Source organism: Dermacentor albipictus, chromosome 1 (assembly GCF_038994185.2).
Source record: "Dermacentor albipictus isolate Rhodes 1998 colony chromosome 1, USDA_Dalb.pri_finalv2, whole genome shotgun sequence".
NCBI lineage: Eukaryota > Metazoa > Arthropoda > Arachnida > Ixodida > Ixodidae > Dermacentor > Dermacentor albipictus.
In genome coordinates, this window is record NC_091821.1 from 67,549,840 (window position 1) to 67,568,748 (window position 18,909).

At 41.0% G+C, this 18,909-nt stretch overlaps 1 protein-coding gene across 20 annotated transcripts in view; it reads right to left on the minus strand.

Annotated features, from left to right (window-relative positions):
* CaMKII (Calcium/calmodulin-dependent protein kinase II) overlaps window positions 1–18,909 on the minus strand; it is a 255,507-nt gene that overhangs the window by 95,353 nt on the left and 141,245 nt on the right. For all 20 annotated transcript variants that reach the window (XM_065438258.1, XM_065438256.1, XM_065438253.1 and 17 more), the window contains exons 4-5: window positions 5,297–5,351; window positions 2,420–2,485 (exon numbers count right to left, since the gene is read on the minus strand). In XM_065438258.1, the coding sequence (XP_065294330.1) occupies window positions 2,420–2,485; window positions 5,297–5,351 (121 nt within the window). The remainder of the gene's footprint in view (window positions 1–2,419; window positions 2,486–5,296; window positions 5,352–18,909) is intronic.

Below are 18,909 nucleotides of genomic sequence, written 5' to 3' on the forward strand. Positions count from 1 at the left end.
CCCAGTAGACTGACGACGCCTCCTGTAAGGCGTGAAGTGCTTCCCTAAGGGTTTGACAGAGGCTATACATTAGCATACATGGGCTGTTAGCATTTTCACATTGTGCCAATGGCACTAATAGCTTCCAAAATCTTCTTACACCTTCACCTCAACACTGTATAATGCCAGTGTTAAAAATTATTGAGCGGTAGTAACAGACACTCTATAGTGGTGCTAGTTTTGTATATGGATGGTCACATTAGCACCAGCATCAGAGGAAGAAATATATGCCGCTTAAAACAATGTTCTGAGACAATAGCATGGAAGTATGGTCCAGCAAAACAAGCGGAGAACGCAAGTTTCAGCATGTGTAGTGCCCTCTTCTTTTACTTTGTCTCACCTTTCACACTGTTGTCCTCAAAATGGAGCCTTAAAAGTTTGCATCATCAGCTGCACTTAATATGGGTAATGGGCCACATATATACATCCAAAGAAAGATAAATACAATCGATTATTTTTTTACTGCTTAAGATAAGGACACTGTGACATGAAGAAGGAACTCTGAAATTAGTGATCACCTCACTTTCCTTTCTTTAATTATGCTTACGAGAAGGAGATTGTGATATGTGCACAAAATAAAAAGACTTTCTTAAAAAACTTTATAGCATGAAATGCCTGAACGTTACACACTTGAAGTGTGAAGTATTGTCCACAAAGAGTTCTACCTCTTCTAAAAAGAGATTAGTAATAGTGTAGGTAGAAGCAAATGTCAAGAGGCAATGGTGCGCAGAAATGGGCTACCCTGCCAGCAGCCACACTTCTCTCCCATTGGCTCAACTAGCATCCACAAGCGACATTCCTCTCCTGCCCTGACGTAAGCTCCAACATGACATTCACATAACTCCTGCCTCCTTTCTTTCTCTTTGCTTCTTCCTGTGCAGTGTACTTTCATTGGCAATTTTGTGGTCTCTACATTAAATGGGGATCCCCAAGTTGTTAGCACTGCTGATGGACATTTGTGTAGTTGTTAGTCCTGCTGGTGGACATTTGTGTACTGGAAGAATGATGTGTGACATGAAGGTGCAAGCGGTGACCTCTCTATGGACATGGAGATGGGCTCTTCTAAGGAGGAGGGCATTCGGCAGTTCATTTTCTACTAGTTTCATGGTGTACATCAGTGTAATGCTTCGCAGACATGATCATCACCACGTGATCAACACAGCGCACTTGTGCTTGATTGCAAGGCCCAAACATGGTGAGACGTCCTTTAAAGGCCAACAGCAATGAAATTTCACTTTGGTAGCTAATTAGTCATACGTGAGTAGTATATATGACTGAAGTAACCTTCTCAAAGCCATATGGCTGGTAATTGCCTAGTTTTTAACCTAACAGCTGCTAAACAGCACCTTAGCAAACACACACATCTGGTGGGAAGCTGATGTGACGCAGATTCTAGAATTGCACCCGCATACGATACCCGCTGTCCTGCTTAAATGCCTGAGCACCTAGGTAGGCACTAGTTTTCAATGTTCTCAGTACTTCGTCACTTCCAGTAAGCAGTAAAAAAGTTGAATCTTGCAAGCGTTTCGCGACATATTAGCTTGTAGTTCAAATTAAAATTTTGCACAGCTGCTTTGTACTTACGCTATAAGAAATTAGGCTTTTTACATGGTTAAAATTTTTTTTTTATCATTGGCCTTCGAGGTGTGCACAATTTTAGTAGTGCACAATTTTTTGCACAAGTTTAGTATATAAACTTGTGTTAAATGAGCAATCAATATGCTGTCCTACATATGCTGCGCCAGTCCTAGGCAGCACCTTTCTCGCCACATATGAAAGAAGCCACGGCAATCAATTGTTCCTAGCAGCTGAAAGGCAGCTTAAATTCAATGCAGGAGAGGAGAGTTGCTGGCCACAATAGTAATAAGATGAGAATATAGTTACCCAATATATATATATATATATATATATATATATATATATATATATATATATATATATATATATATATATATATTCTTACAGAACATCTATTATCTCATCACAAATGGCTTACGAAGTTGGTTCTTAAAAATGATGAGATGACCTCAGGGCAAAAAAATGCAACACAATAACAATTTTACAGCTGAATTGTGGTCTGTGCAGAAGGCATCTAGTAGTGCTTGTGCATTTGAAACAATATTAAAATATAAGCTAACACCTACATGTCTCACGTACACTAAAGAAGGTGCAAGTTGTTTTATGCACTGAAGTTCTTAAGCACTAGTATCTTATTGTGTGCAATATGCACTTCCTTATGAAACAGGAAGCAATACTGTTACAATGCCTTGTCTGCTTCTGTTCTTACCGATGCTTTCCCTATGAATACGATGCACCAACTAGCCAGATGAGCAAAGACAATGTTACCACGCCCCTGTAGATTACAATATATCTGCATTACCTTGCATCTGCTTCACTGTAGTATTCCCTGGCAACAATGTCCTCGAAAAGTTCACCGCCGGTGACACTGCACACACCAAAGATAAACCGCAGGGTTAGCTGTGACCTTCGTTGTTTTTATACAATGCACATTATGGGTGCTGTGAAGATAAGTCCTAAGTGCATGAAAGACACACTAAAGTAACTTACAATTAAAAATGTAACAAAAACAGAAGAAGCAATTAGAGATCTGCCAACCTCAAAATCTGAAAAATGCTACATTCAAAGCCAAGGAACACTAAAATTTGGTGAAAAATACTAAAAACTGTTTTATTACTCCTGACAATTTATTAAAATTTGGTAGAATTTGTTGTGCCAGAACACTGAACATGCACTCTGCAATACAGTCGCCACTAGAATCTGCGCCATCAATGTACATGCTCCTGAAGTTAAAGGGAAACTAAAGGAAAATATACCCTATCGGTACCCAGTAACCTAAACCCAAGCAGAGCTGCACAGCGTGAACAGCTTCAGCGACTCCCACAAGCAAAACAACAGTTTCTAAATGACACAACAGCGGCATATGGGGAGGTGACATGGAGATTACATCAACTCGTTTCATTTTGGCACAGGCGGTTCAAGTTGAGAAGCAGCAGCAGGACCATCAGCAGCAGTGTCCTATACAACAATGTGATACATTGACACGTAGAAAATGATGAAGTACTGCTATACAAATACTCTATCGACCCAGCTTGACTTAATATTTTCCTTTAGTGTCCCTTTTATTCACAATATATTCATGCAATGGTGGCTGAAACTTCGGTTGCCATTATGTATTGCTTCTATGAAGTGGGTGGCAGTGTTGCAGATATACGTCCAAATAATAATATGGGTCCGAAAAATCAGGCTCTGAAAAATCAATGACTGTATCTGTGTTCTTTTGAAATCAGGTTTGCCGTAAACTAGACACAAATAACAAGCTCAAAAATTCTATTGTTATTATTAGGACAAAAAAAAATCACACATTTTTTGATAATGTAAAATTTAGAAGATATGCAGTCTTACACGGAAGAACACCCGTTGATGAATTAAACACACATACAAATTAAAGGAACCAACACTTTGTCAGTGGCCGCAGGCAAAGATGTAATATGACTGGGCTCTTTTGTTTGTGAAATCTCATATTTTCTGGTTTTCTGGGCACTGATAAGGTGACCAGGACCTTGAGTGAAGTCTGCCTTTTCCTAACACTTGAGTTCCTCAACTAGAAGTAAATACGAGTTAGATAAATAATTGGCAGAGCAGTGCCTTGCAAGTAAACAATTTCAGTGACAATTTGGCGGTAAATGAGAGAGACATGCATTAGAATTACGTTGCACCTCTCTAAGGTCCCGGACATGATTTATATTGTATTCACCATATTGCAAAGTGTTGTTCAGGAGCTCACTCGACACGTCCTGCTTCTTTGTATTGCCTGACAGGAGTAGACCACTGTCAGTTTCACTATATGCAAGTATATTTACCTAAACACACACATGCACACACACACTTCTAAGCTCTCCCATCCGCTCTCTTCCTTTTGATCAGCTTCACACACTTCACACATACACACATTTTTTCACTTTGACACTCCTAATGCTAATGCTTTAAAACATGGTGTTGACAGTTTCTGGCTAAAATCCCAAGAAAATACTCACATTCTGAATCGCATACACGATGACAATAACTGTTTGACTTGCGAGCACCTGGATCAGCTATATGTGATCCAGTCAATAATAATACTATGCTAACTCATGTAAACATGGAACTGAATTCACCTCAGAATGGGTTTCAACACCGTCCCTGGCTTTACAAAATATTTGCTTGATTTAGGCTACCATGTTTCTCAACCTTTTGCATTAGTTTATCACTATCTAAGCTATTTTAAGCTGCTCAAGAACTGGTCTTTTATCATCAACTCTTAACTAGACGTAAGAAGTAAGCCCCCGTTGCATGGGTACCGATGCCTAGTGGAGGGTTCAAATTAGAGAAGAAAAAGGTGTATGCTTTCCCAAAGTAATTGTAATTGGTGCAATTTAATACTTCAAAGCCTCACTACAGCTATGACGAGCTTCAGTGGATGGATCCAGGTTACTTTTTGAGTGCTTGGTGTTTTTTAATGAGCGCCAAAATTTAAGTGAATTAGCATTTTTGAATTCTGCCCCTATCAGAATGCAGCGACCCTGTCCAGGGATCAAATTTGTCCCCTTATGCTAAGCAGCAGATCATCATATCCGGAACGACTAAAGTGGATGCAAATGAAAATCATGCCATAAGCTTCCAAGCCAATGCATACCCAGACAACCTAAATATTTATTCTGGATGTCAGGCTACTCTGAATAACGTTACACGTAGGGGAATAAAACTGAGCAGTTAAAGCAGACCATAACAAGCGAAAGGGCACATACTCTCAATGTTTTCAAAGGTTATACATCTTGACAACTCTTTCCTGTTTTATGCTTTAATCATCCAAAGTGCAGGCCTTGAAATAACATGTCGCTATTCCGTATGTTGCAGTATTTATCAATGGAAATGTTAGATTTTTCAAAGCAGTCGCAACTATTGAAATTATGCACCCACTAGCAATTATTACTAAAGTTTAACAACCCAGAGCAACATAGTGGCTATTTGTTTGACTTGCGTTGTGATGGAAGGTGCTGGATTACTTTTGACCAGCTAGTGTTCTTTAATAAGCGCTCAAGGCACAGTAAACAAGCACTCTTGCATTCCGTCCCCACCAGAATACGGCCACCACCACTATGAATCAAACTTGCGACCTCGTTCTCAGCAGCTGAGTGCCATGGCCACTGAGCCACCACAGCAGGCAACACATATGCTTTAAAATGAGAATGAAACTTACAGATCAAAAATTAAATAATGGTATCCTTCCTCTTGTATACTGTCATGAAGCCGCACTGCAAAATACAAATGCAAAAACATACATTACCGCACTTCACAAAAACACATGAAAAATTAGAAGTAACCACTTTCTAAAATCCGCACACACATTAGCCAACTGCAATGCTGCAATTTCACAAAAATATCACTATGTTTGCTAGGCGTTATAGAGGAATCTAAAGCGAAAGAAAAAGAGCACAACATTCTGCAAAGAAACTTGGAATTACATGACATAGAGAAAGTTTAAATGGTGCAAGAAAAAAGCTGATGCTTTTTCTTTATTTCTCTTTTCCCCTTGTGCCTTGGCAAATCACAGCATTGGAAGCTATTAAACGACACTTGTCTCTCGATTGATTACATATTCAAGAGTGCTTCATCTTCCAATGTTAATGCATTTTATACCCTCTAAGGCTTTCAGCAGAGGTAAGAAGAACATCTTTTCAATTCCATCTACCTGCGACTAGATCTTGAAAGCATTTGCCTTTAAGAATGCAATCACAACCAAGAAGCATTCTCAATGTTCGTCAAAATATTGTATTGATTTGCGTTCTTTCAGCCTAAGGTAATATATGCGACGGGCATGCACTCAGCTTCTCCATGACAGCTAACAATACCTGCTAATGGAAGTCATATTCAACCCAAAATTTACTTTGCAAATTATGGCAGCTCATTAAGGCCAGTTTCAGCCTCTCTATACAAGGCTCACAACGTAAATAAACAGATTATAGCTCACGAATTCAACACTGAAAGCACAATACCACAACAGCATCACTAAGGTATCACCGAACTTTGTACAAAGGCAGGCATCGGAAGCTCATCACAATAGTTAATTAGTTAGTTAGTTATGGCATAAAAGAAACTATGGCTATGATGCGCCATGCACAGTATGAGAATATACAAGTTGATGAAAGTGCTTCAAGCAACAAAATTTATTACTTCAGAGTTTGTTTAAGAAGCCTGTTTCTGCCAGAAACTTAAAATATTGTATAGAGATACAAGTGCATACAAGTGCAGGATCGGGAAGGTATGAAGTGGTGTTAGGGTTTTGTAAAGTTCATAAAAATATTTGTCTTTTTTCCTCTAATGCCGGATATGTTATTAAAATGTGACTCATAGTTAGAGGTTCTTGGCACTGATTACAAACCAATTGTTGCTCCTTTTTCAAAAAAAAGTTATGCGCGAGATTTGGGTGTCCAATATGAACGCGACATAGAATAACTTCCATCAAACATTCCTGGTGGTATGATGTCTTGCACTCCTACAGTATGGGCTTTACTATTTTGTAGTTTACTGTCAACTTGACAGTCCCAATCCTTTTGCCACTTTAAGGCAATTGCAGCATGGACCACCCAGACACAGTCTTTGAATGGAAGATTTATTTCTGTTAGTCTTTCATGGGCTGTCGCTGCTGCATATTGGTCCACCTTTTGATTTCCCAGGATTGCATGCGGCTTGGAACCCAACAGAGACGAATTAATTTACCATTATTTTTACTTTTGCTAAGCATTCTCAGGATGCCACTGAGAAGAGGTTCGCACTCTGCTTTTCTATGGAGGGGATTAAGTGAACTGAGAGTGGACACGGCAACACTGCTACAACGATGTCATGTAACATACTGCTCTTTGTGTATGTTTTCTGTGCTCTCCTGAGCTTCGCCTCAAACGGAGTGGTGGCATCTTTGGTAGACCCACTTTTCCTGCATTGCAGCAACGCCGTTTTATATTCAGCGTCTCTTGTGCACAATGGTTCCAGCGGATCATCTGGGGGCGGCTGTACTGGCCGCACTCCGGAGGGGCTGCACGTGGATACCGTCTTCTGCACACCTTCCTTGGACACGATGACATCAGGATACATGCCTAAGACGGACTGGCTGCTCGTTATAAATACGGATCCATGGCTTATCGGCTTCAGTGGACACAGCAGCATCGCTACAACGATGTCACCTAACATCCCACTCTTCATGCAGGTTAGCGACAAGAAATACGGCTCCCACAGCAATGATCCTTGTCTCGTAGTGCTGCCATGTCCACAAACGTTGCTTCGCTGTATGTCTGATCGTTTTCCGGTGGCGAGCCTGTTACTGAGCCTATCGGACGACATTGGAGAGAATCCAGGGCCTATGGCAGAACAAATGTACAAAGAAATGCTGTAGAATCAGAAAGAGATACTTTCTAAACTATCGGCGATTCAACTTAAACATGACTCATTTGAAGTACAGATGCTGGATATGCACAAGCAACTTCGCTCCATTGAAAGCACAGTACAAAGCATCGATGAAACTCAGAGCAGGCTTGGAAACCTTGAAATTGTTGCAAATCCTGTGACGAAACAAGAAGTCTGATTAATCAAGTAGATTAATCAGACTTCTAACCTATCTAATAACCGATCACAGCACAATAACCTGATAATTAGAGGCGTGGTAGAGGATGACCACGAGACTGAAGAGATACTGCTGAAGAAAGTTAACAATGAGGTGGTTAGTGCCATTTTGGGGGTACAAGTTAGTTCAATCGAAAGAACACAAAGGCTTGGCAGGAAGCTGGCTGGTAAGACCCGCGCGATAATTTTCAGGGTGGCAGACTAAAAGGACAAAGCGAGAATTCTGAGTAACTGTTCAAGACTTAACGGAACGAATTACAGTGTTTGCGAGGGATTTTCGAAGAGAGTTGCAGAAATAAGGAAAAAGTTATGGAATTCAGCTGCAGAAGAAAAAAAAGGCAGTAAAGTTAAGCTTATTTTTGATAAACTAAATATAAATAATGTTCTCTATGCCTGGAATGGGGAAAAGAATGAAAGATACAAGTGTGGTAGTGAACCAAGAATAGTCAGTGACTGACACGAACATAAAAAACGTCGATCTCTCAAAATAATCAATGTAAATGTGAAGTGAAGTGTAAATGTGAAGCAATTCGCATCATTACACGTAGCAGCTACACATCGGAAGCATCTCCATTGCTCAGATCTAACGGCATTTTATCGTTACAGAAATTAAATAAATACTCACTTGGACTACTTGTTTATAAATCTGTTAACGGAAAGCTCCCATTCCCTATAATTACTACCAGCCAGTATCCATATTCCACGTCTACCCGTTTCGCTTCTACCAACAGCTATTTACTACCAAAACCTAGAACTAATTATGGTAAATTTACTACTAATTTTTCAGCCACACTACTTTGGAACTCATTACCGTGTCATATTAAGATATCCTCTCATTTTTACACATTCAAGTCAAACCTTCGTAAATTTTTGCACTCAATATAACAATGTGATCGTTATCATTTTATTAATAAGTGCTTTGTGTCGTTAAATGTTTTACAGCGTAAGCAAGTGACTAACTTAATATGGTGTCTTTTGTGTTTTTATATAGCTGCGTTGTATTTATATATCCTACTCACTTGTAATGGGAGGTCCCCTGTACAGTCTGTTGACTATGGGACCTCCCTCTGTATGTATGTATAATCCCCATTTGTAACCTTATTAATATGCAAATAAAGAACTCTTGAACTTGAAAAAAAAAATGCAAGAAGCAGGTTAAATAAGGGAGAGGCACTAGAGTTGATAATTTTGGAGCATGAATTCGAACTTATCGTGATTACGGAGACATGGCTGAACAACAGCATATTTGATGTAGAAGTTACGCCCCCGGGGTATAGCATCGTTTGAAAAGACAAATCCAGAAGCGGTGGAGGCATCGCAATCCTGATTAAGCAAAATATACTCTTTACTATTATAGCAGTCCCAGGTGATATCGAAATTCGGCGATTTCTTGGACCCATAACTAGCCTACGGCTACGGTTCCAAACAGTACTGAACACACTTTTATTGTGTTTTCATGGAAAAATGAAGAATTTGAATTTGAATTTGAAAGCATTTGGATCAAGACAATGTTAAGTAATTGCAGTGTTTTTATCGGAGGCATATACAGAGCACCAAATACAATGACAGAGCAAATTCTTCCACTTCGTAAATTCATGTATTCCAATTTTAAACAGGGCAACATGTTTGCGAACTGCCTGGATCAGGGAAACCGTGACTGCAGGTGCGTTGGAGGAGCTGGAGTCGAAGGCAGCTGGATAGGCGGCCTCGATCTCACACCGGATGATCCTGGTAACGTCGCCAGTGTTGTTGGGATGAGGAGCGTCGGCACAGGAAGATGTCACTGGGGTGTTAGGCAGCCGGGCAAACTGCTGGTCGATACGTCGGCTTTTAGCGAGTTCCAGGTGGCGGCACTCTTTTATAACTGTGTCCACCATTGCCACGTTGTTGAAAACGAGCAAGTTGAAAGCGTCATTGGCAATGCCTTTGAGGATGTGGGAAACCTTGTCTGACTCAGTCATTATGCTTTTGGGTGATTTCAATCTTCCGGATATTAATTGGAGCTCATATTTACCTGGCGAAACAAATGTGGTGCTCAGTGAACAATTATTAGAATTAATATTCTGTTACAACTTTGTACAAGTCGCAAATGATTACACGCAGATTTGTGCATCAAGATCTTCCATTCTAGATCTTTCGTATTGTGCCTAAGTCTCTAACTAGCAATATAAATGAACGCGAAGTTGTTGAAGGTTTAGCTGATCATAAAATGATTATGCTTTCTTTTAACTTGTCTCCACTCTCTTTGGACAAAGAATTACTAAAGCAGATATTGAATTTCCATGCTGCGCATAATGTTAGCAAACTATACTATCTTGAACATTCCTTCGACAAGTTTACTACAATATACGAATGCAAGGCTAGTACGGATCGCTTGTGGGGACACTTTTCGTCGGTGGTAACTCATTGCATTGAACATTTTAGTCCTAAATCAAACAAAAAAAAGCAGAAAAATGCATAGATAAGCAGAGAAATAGTTCCTTCAAAATGAAGAATCCAGAGGAAAAGGAAAGCATGTTCCAAAAACTCGAGCCCAGAAATGTTTAATACCCTACGACAAATGAGGAAAGAACTTTACAGTCTTGTTCGGGATTCAAGGCATAAATTCTATAACATCACACTGAAAACGTTTTTCTCGGATGAACCTGCTAAGTTCTGGCGATATGTTAACCCATCAACGAAATCTTATTCCTCACATAATCAAAAAGTCACAGAGGAGTGCACAGAAGCTTTTAATTATTTTTTTCTTTTCTGTATTCACCCGTGACAACCCAACGGTACCGATCTTGCCTCTTTCTCCTGACCGTCCTTCGGCTACAATGAGGTGATTAATGAAGCAGGCGTCCTACACCTCCTTTTGTGTATTAATCTTAAAGAAAGTGTCAGTACAAATGGCATTCCGAATGAGGTTTATACCGGTCCGCTGAGTGGATAGCTAAATACTTAACGATTATCTTTCAATCATCCATTAGCCAAAGTACCGTTCCTAGAGCTTGGAAACAGACCAAAATTGTACCTATTCACAAGGGTGGCATCACAACAGATGGAGGCAACTACAGGCCCATTTCCCTTACGAGCACCTTATCTAAGTTAGTGGAGCATATTATTAGTGAACACTCTTCAAATTATCTCAAAACAATTTATTGTCACCAACTCAACACGGATTCTGCAAGGGTCTGTCTACCATAACGCAACTCGTTGAATTAGTTCATACCCTTGTAAAACAATCAATGACCATGAACAGATATATCTCATGTTTTTAGATTTCTCCAAAGCATTTGATAACGTATCCCACCAAAAATTGTTGTTGAAGAATGATGCTTTCTTTAAACATTCTAATATCACTAACTGGTTCAAACCTTATCTTCAGTCATGAGAACTATACGTCGAAATAGGTGGCTGTAAATCAAGTCTCCTACCAGTACTGTCAGGGTTATTTCAGGGCAGTGTACTAGGGCCCCTCCTATTCCTAATATTTATTAATGATGCTGCAAATTGTACAGCTGTTCCGCTAAAATTATTTATGGACAATTGTCTGTTATACAATAAGATAGCATCACTAGACGATCAACTGGAATTACAGGCTAGTTTACAAAAGGTTACTGAATGGTGTGGCCAATGGCAAATGATGCTAAAGCCAGATAAAGCTGTGTCTATGTCCATAACGAGAAAAAAAGGTTATTCATGCTGACAGCTACAAAATTTGCAACACTGAACTGAAAAAGGTAACTCAACATAAATACTTAGGTGTACTATTTACCAAAGACCTCAGGGCACACATAGATGTGGTATGCAATAAAGCCAGTAGAGTGCTATGGAGTCTCAGACGAACTTACGCAGTGGTACATCTGAAATAAAAAACCTGGCATATAAGACCTTAATAAGACCCATTATAGAATATGCAAAAATAGTATGGGACCCAAACATGGCAATAAATCGTCACAAATTAGATAGAGTCCAGCGTTTAGCAGCTAGATTTAATATTTAACAAATATCGCTATTGTCACTCCCCTAGCGAATTGTGCCGGAACGCAAATCTTTCTGCTTTACAAGTTAGGACAGCAGTGGACAGATTAAAATTTATCTTCCTCATCATTCATAATAAACTTAAAATTAATGGGTTCGACTTCTTCAAATTATTGCCCAACGCATGCTTCCGACATGGACATAGCATGTATTTTGAGTCACCATTAACACGAAATGACACTTTTAAATATAGCTATTTTCCTAGAGTAATTAGGGAGGGGAACATGCTGCCCTATTCACTGGTTTTCTCTTCTTCTAATAAGTACATTTCTAGAGGAGTTGCATAGTGCGGAAGAAGTAAAGAAAGCCTTGGGAGATATGCAAAGGGGGAAGGCAGCTGGGGAGGATCAGGTAACAGCAGATTTGTTGAAGGATGGTGGACTGATTGTTCTAGAGAAACTGGCCACCCTGTATACGCAATGCCTCATGACCTCGAGCGTACCGGAATCTTGGAAAAACGCTAACATAATCCTAATTCATAAGAAAGGAGACGCCAAAGACTTGAAAAATTATAGACCGATCAGCTTACTGTCCGTTGCCTACAAACTATTTACTAAGGTAATCGCAAATAGAATCAGGAACACCTTAGACTTCTGTCAAGCAAAGGACCAGGCAGGATTCCGTAAAGGCTACTCAACAATAGATCATATTCACACTATCAATCAGGTAATAGAGAAATGTGCGGAATATAACCAACCCTTATATATAGCTTTCATTGATTACGAGAAAGCGTTTGATTCTGTCGAAACCTCAGCAGTCATGGAGGCATTACGGAATCAGGGTGTAGATGAGCCGTATGTAAAAATACTGAAAGATATCTATAGTGGCTCCATAGCCACCATAGTCCTCCATAAAGCAAGCAACAAAATCCCAATAAAGAAAGGCGTCAGGCAGGGAGATACGATCTCTCCAATGCTATTCACAGCATGTTTACAGGAGGTATTCAGAGACCTGGATTGGGAAGAATTGGGGATAAAAGTTAATGGAGAGTACCTTAGTAACTTGCTATTCGCTGATGATATTGTCTTGCTTAGTAACTCAGGGGACCAATTGCAACGCATGCTCACTGACCTGGAGAGGCAAAGCAGAAGAGTGGGTCTAAAAATTAATCTGCAGAAAACTAAAGTAATGTTTAACAGTCTCGGAAGACAACAGCAATTTACAATAGGCAGCGAGGCACTGGAAGTCGTAAGGGAATACACCTACTTGGGGCAGGTAGTGACGGCGGATCCGGATCATGAGACGAAAATAATCAGAAGAATAATGGACTGGGGTGTGTTTGGCAGGCATTCTCAGATCATGAACAGCAGGTTGCCATTATCCCTCAAGAGAAAAGTATATAACAGCTGTGTCTTACCAGTACTCACCTACGGGGCAGAAACCTGGAGGCTTACGAAAAGAGTTCTACTCAAATTGAGGACGACGCAACGAGCTATGGAAAGAAGAATGATAGGTGTAACGTTAAGGGATAAGAAAAGAGCAGATTGGGTTAGGGAACAAATGCGAGTTAATGACATCTTAGTTGAAATCAACAAAAGAAATGGGCATGGGCAGGACATGTAATGAGGAGGGAAGATAACCGATGGTCATTAAGGGTTACGGACTGGATTCCAAGGGAAGGGAAGCGTAGCAGGGGGCGGCAGAAAGTTAGGTGGGCGGATGAGATTAAGAAGTTTGCAGGGACGGCGTGGCCACAATTAGTACATGACCGAGGTTGTTGGAGAAATATGGGAGAGGCCTTTGCCCTGCAGTGGGCGTAACCAGGATGATGATGATGATGATTATGATGATGATGATGATGAAGAAGTGTTCTGATCTGCTAGATTAATAACACCGCGCTGTGGTCCAGACGAGCACAATTGTGCTCGGATTATTACTTCTGTGAATATATGTGAAAAAGCAGTGCCTTTATTTGTATTATTATCATTATCTTCATTGTTGCATGTGTGATTCTTCAATGTATTGTAAATATTGACTGTATCTCTATTCCTGTATGGCCCTTTGGGGGTTAACAGTATCAGTAAACAAACAACAAAATCTGTGTAGACAACTGTTTTTTTTTAATAATTTCCTGTTACTATTTTTTCCAAAGCCATAAGCAGGGCGTATACTTTGGCTGTAAAAACCAAAAGCAAACTGTGGCAGCCTAACACAATTTTCCCAGTGTTCCGGTGACTGCACTTCTGACAAGTTCGTTCGTCTTGGACCCGTATGTAAAACTTGGTGTAGTCATTGCATTTTTCTTGCAATTCTGAGAACTCTTGCATTACGTGTTCACGCAGTGTTTCTTTATTCATGTGGTGTGTTAGAGTGAAATCATAAAAATGTGCAAAATCATACCACGCGGGCAGTTCGTTCGGTCTTTCGGCAGCCCTAGGAACCTTGCTCGGAACACTGTAGTTTCGACACATTTCTTCAAGACGAAGGAAAAGTGGTTTTATGCTATGTGGTTTGTTGGTATAGTGCATTCTGTTCATGGTGTAAGTGAAATGAGTGTAGGCAGAGCTGCGATTCTGAGTGCATATGAAATTGTGAGCAAGGCTCTTCGCTGCTCCAAATAGGGTTCATTACTATCGGCATATAGGCTTTCTATTGGTGAGGTACTGTACGCATCAGCTGCTAAGCGTAGCCCATGATTGTGTGCGGGATCAAGACGTTTGAGGTACGACTGGCTTGCTGACCCATAAACTATGCAGCCGTAGTCAAGAATGCTGCGCATGACAGAGCAGTAAATTCGCAACAGGCATGTTTGGTGGGCACCCCAATGCTTTTGTGACAGGACATTCAGGATGTTAAGTGCTCTGTTTGTCTTAGTTCTTATGCTGCTAATGTGGGCAATGAAATTTAGTTTATTATTGAAAATTATTCCTAAAAGCTTTTGTTCGTGCTTAAATAGTAGTGGACTTTGATATAATTTGAGAGCTGAGTCCGGGTGTAACCTCCTTTTTTATGAAAACACACCTACCACAGTTTTTTTGTGTAAAAGAACAGAATCCATTTTTATCGGCCCATTGTGTCAACCTGTTTATTGTTATCCAGATTTGCCTTTCGCATGTAGACGTACACAAGGAACGGCTTGCAATTTGAAAGTTGCCGACATATAAAGAGCACATAATGTTGGATGGTATAACTGAGTTTATGCAGTTCATCTTCACCACGAAAAGCATAGTGCTTAATATGCAACCCTGTGGGAAACCATTTCCTTGGACAAAGACTCGGGACAACGTTGCACCCAGACGGACTTGAAATATTCTATTTAATAGAAAATCGGCCAGGAAGTTAAGCATTCTGTCGCGCGTATTCCTGGTGTTGCTAAATCTTACAAGATACCATACCTCAATGTAGTGCCGTAGGCTTTTTCTACGTCGAAAAAGAGCGCTAGGCAGTGTTGTTTGCAAAGGAATGTTTCGTCTATGGTATGTTCAACACAAACAAGATGGTCAGTTGTTGAGCAGCCTTTCTTGTAACCACACTGGTGAGTATCTATTAAGTTATCTGTTTCGAGAATGTATGTAAACCTTATATTTATTATGCTTTCATACGATTTTAACAGGCAACTTGTTAGTGCTCTAGGTCTATAGCTGCTGGGAGTATTTGGTGACTTTCCCACTTACAGGAAGTGAACAATAACTGCTTTTTTCCACTCTGCAGACATTTTAGCTGTTTCTCAGATTGCATTAAAGAAATGCAACAAGGCCTTCACTGCATTCTGGGAAAGGGGGGCAGCATAGTTTAATGTATTTTGTCAGGACCACGAGTTGTCTTCTTACCCAAAGAGGTTACTCTATGTCATGGAGCATTAAAGGGGAATTAAATGGTCTATCTGAACTTCCTGTTTTCTGAAACTTTTCTTTTTCTGCAGACTGTGTTTTAGGAAGGTTCCAGACTAGTTTGCTGTGCTAGATATGGTGTAGAAGTGCTAGCCTAATATGTCTGCTTGTTTTTCTAGACTTGTTCGCATGCCTGAAGCCGAGAGTATGGGCATTGTGTAGGGAGCATAATCATCCTTAAACTTGCGAGCCTGGTCCCACACTCTCTTGGATGAGGTTGAGCTTTTAATCAATGAAACATAACGTTTCCATGAGTTTTTTTCGGCTTGCCTGCAGATATACCTTGCTTTCACTTCGCTTTGTTGAACGACAGAAGATTATCTTGTGTTGCGTACTTTCCAAAGATACCCCATGCTTTGTTTTTAAGTTTTTTTTAGCTTCTGTGCACTCGTTCGTCCACCAGAGTTTTCGTTTTTTTTTTCCTAAGAATCCAGTAGAGTAGAATGGGTAATAGCTTCTTCCGTCACAGCAACTATGCAAGCAGTAATCCTCTCATTCATTTCGTCTATGCTTAGGTAATCTAAAATCACTTTATCCAGACTAGCTTTTTCAGTGGAGAGGCCAAGTTGCTAGATGAAGTTTCCAATGGAGTGCTCTAGAAGGTAGGATAGGTAGCGTGGATGTTAGCTTTATATATGTGGGCATATGGTCCCTACCGTAGGGATTAGCTATTACATTCCATAGGAGATCAGTGAACAGAGATGGTGAACACAATGCACAACCGAGGCAACTCATAGCTCCTGCACTTGGGGAGCATAAAGTTGCAGCACCAGTGTTTAAAAGGCATACGTCATTTGTTAGGATAAAATCTTCAAGTGTTTGTTTGTCCCCTGCTGTCGGTTGCTTTGCTACCCGATAATGTGTTATGTGCATTAAAATCACCCGCTACTAAAAAAAGTTCAGGTAGGTGGTTTAAAATTAACTCTAGATCTCTTCTCAAAATGTGAATGTGGTGGAATGTATAACAAATGGTGATGGTTTTGTGGGCTAAAATGGTGAGAGGAACTGCTTTTATGTGACTGTTAATGGCAACTTCTCAAGCTGTGATACCGCCCTGCAGAACAATGGCTACACCACCTGAAAGCCGGCTCGCTTGAGTACGGTCGCGCCATACGACAGTAAAGCCTTTTAAAAAATATTTATATTTTTCACCTAGGTTTGTTTCCTGTAAGCACAAGGCCACAGGAGAGAAGTTCCTTAACAAGCCTTTGATGTCACCTAAGGCGCGTAATAGTCCTCTGCAATCCCAGCGGATAATAAAAGCCATTTTAAAAGCGATAACCTTTAGGTTATCGCTTTCTTATTTAACATGGTTATTGGGACTTTGTCCTTCTTTCCGTGCTCGAGAAAGCACTTGTCCTGCGGTGTCGACGACACGGGGGATTTTGTGTCTACCTCCATCGCTCTCACTGAGGCACTGGGGGACCGAGAGTTGGGTGCCGAGACGTGTATTGGGCCTTTGGGTTCGATTGAATTTAGGGACCTGCGGGTCTGGTGTCTGCAGGACCTTTGAAGAGGATGAAACAGCACTGGCTGCTTCCACAACAGGAGCAGGAGGGGTCACTGCAGGAACACTATGCGTAGGCTTTGAGGACTCCTGAGGCCTCTGTGACACTGCCTCCGTTTGCGTCACATCGGCATAACTTCTTCTCGAAAGGTATGACAATCGCTTTCTTGCTTCAAAGAATGAGATTTTTTTTCTATAATAGTTAGTGCAATTACTTCCTTTTCTTTTTTCCAGCAAGGGTAAGACTGCAAGTAAGCTGGGTGGTCTCCTTTGCAGTTAACGCAATGTGGGGAAGAAGTGCAATTGTGAGATTGGCGATCATTGGAGCTGCATTTAGCATAAGTCGTTTGTCCTCGGCATGCATGTGAAGCATGTCCAAACCTTTGACATTTGAAACGTTGTCTGGGGTTCAGGATATATGGTCTGACATCTACTTTTACGTACCCTGCATCCAGCGAGCATTACGCTTGTTCCAAAGGTGAGTATAACATGTTTTGTGAGGATTTGCTGTTATTGCTGTGGATGGCAATTCTTTGTAGTTTGGTCATATTTTGTAGCTGGAAACCCTCCAACAGTTCCTCATCACTCAAGCCAGGAAAGTCTTCCTCAGAAATCACACCCCTGTTTGTATTTAGTGTTCTGTGGGCTGAAATTGTCACCGTCATGTGCCCAATACTGGTAAGTTCCAAGAGATTTTGCGCTTGAACTTTGTCATTTAGTTCTAGGAAGAGGTCCCCGCTAGACATTTTTGATGCTTTATATGTTGTTCCAATTTTGCCTTTCAGGCACTTGGCCACCAGGAACAGAGAGAGCTTTATTATTGGTATGTTGTCTTCGCTGTGACTACATAGTACTTGGGAAATAATGGAGCATTCCTCCGAACGGACTGGAACAATGCTTTGGAACGGCACCTTTTCAGACGCTGATCATAGAGAACAGAAGTTTGTGCTGCCATAAGAAAATATGTATGCTCAGCAACAGTGTCAACCACCCACCATGGAGCTCAATGAAAGGACGCAGCAGAGCTTGCATGCAAGTCTGCACAATGCCAGTTGTAAGCAGCTACTATACCAAATATGGTGTACCCAAGGAAGGATAGTCACACAGGGTTAGCCCTTGCCACCAGGGAGAAAGGACGTAAATGGAAGAGAGAAGAAGACAGGAAAGGCCAAAAGGTGTGAGAGATGAATATTTGAGGAAAGAGAGAGACAGGAAAACCAGACTGCCGGTTTCCTCCAGGTGGGTCAGTCTGGAGGTACCGTCTATCTGAAGCCGAGGCCAAAGAGGTGTGTTGCCTTTGCTAAGGGGCCTTAAAGGTCCGAACACCTGGCATCGGGTGATCAGGATCCCCCTTCCCCAGACACAGCTAAGCCACACACGGCTACACGGTGGAGGGTACAATCCTCATGTGCTCAGGTATGCGGTGTCGCAACACGCCAAACGCTTGCTGACGCAGACACCACTGAGGGGTCATCACAATGGGCATCTTCAAGTGGAATACCATATTTGCAACATAGTGGTGTAAGGATCTTAAAGAGGTCCTGAAGCAGCCCTCGGACTTGGTCAAAGAACACAATCTGTGGATAGCATACGCTGCTGAGAACATCTCAGTCAACTTTTGCAGTTGTGCATGGCATGTAGAGCTTACAAGCAGAGCGCGAAGTCACCTTTTTCTCAAACACCCTTTTCAACTGAGACTTTCTCCTCACTCGTTTCGAAGCTGCCGGTGCATGCCATATGTCGCCATATGGAAGATTTCCATAGACGGCTGCTACAGGCCCATAGTCGACATCAATCAAGAAGGATGTTTGTATCAGTTCGCTTCTTCATATT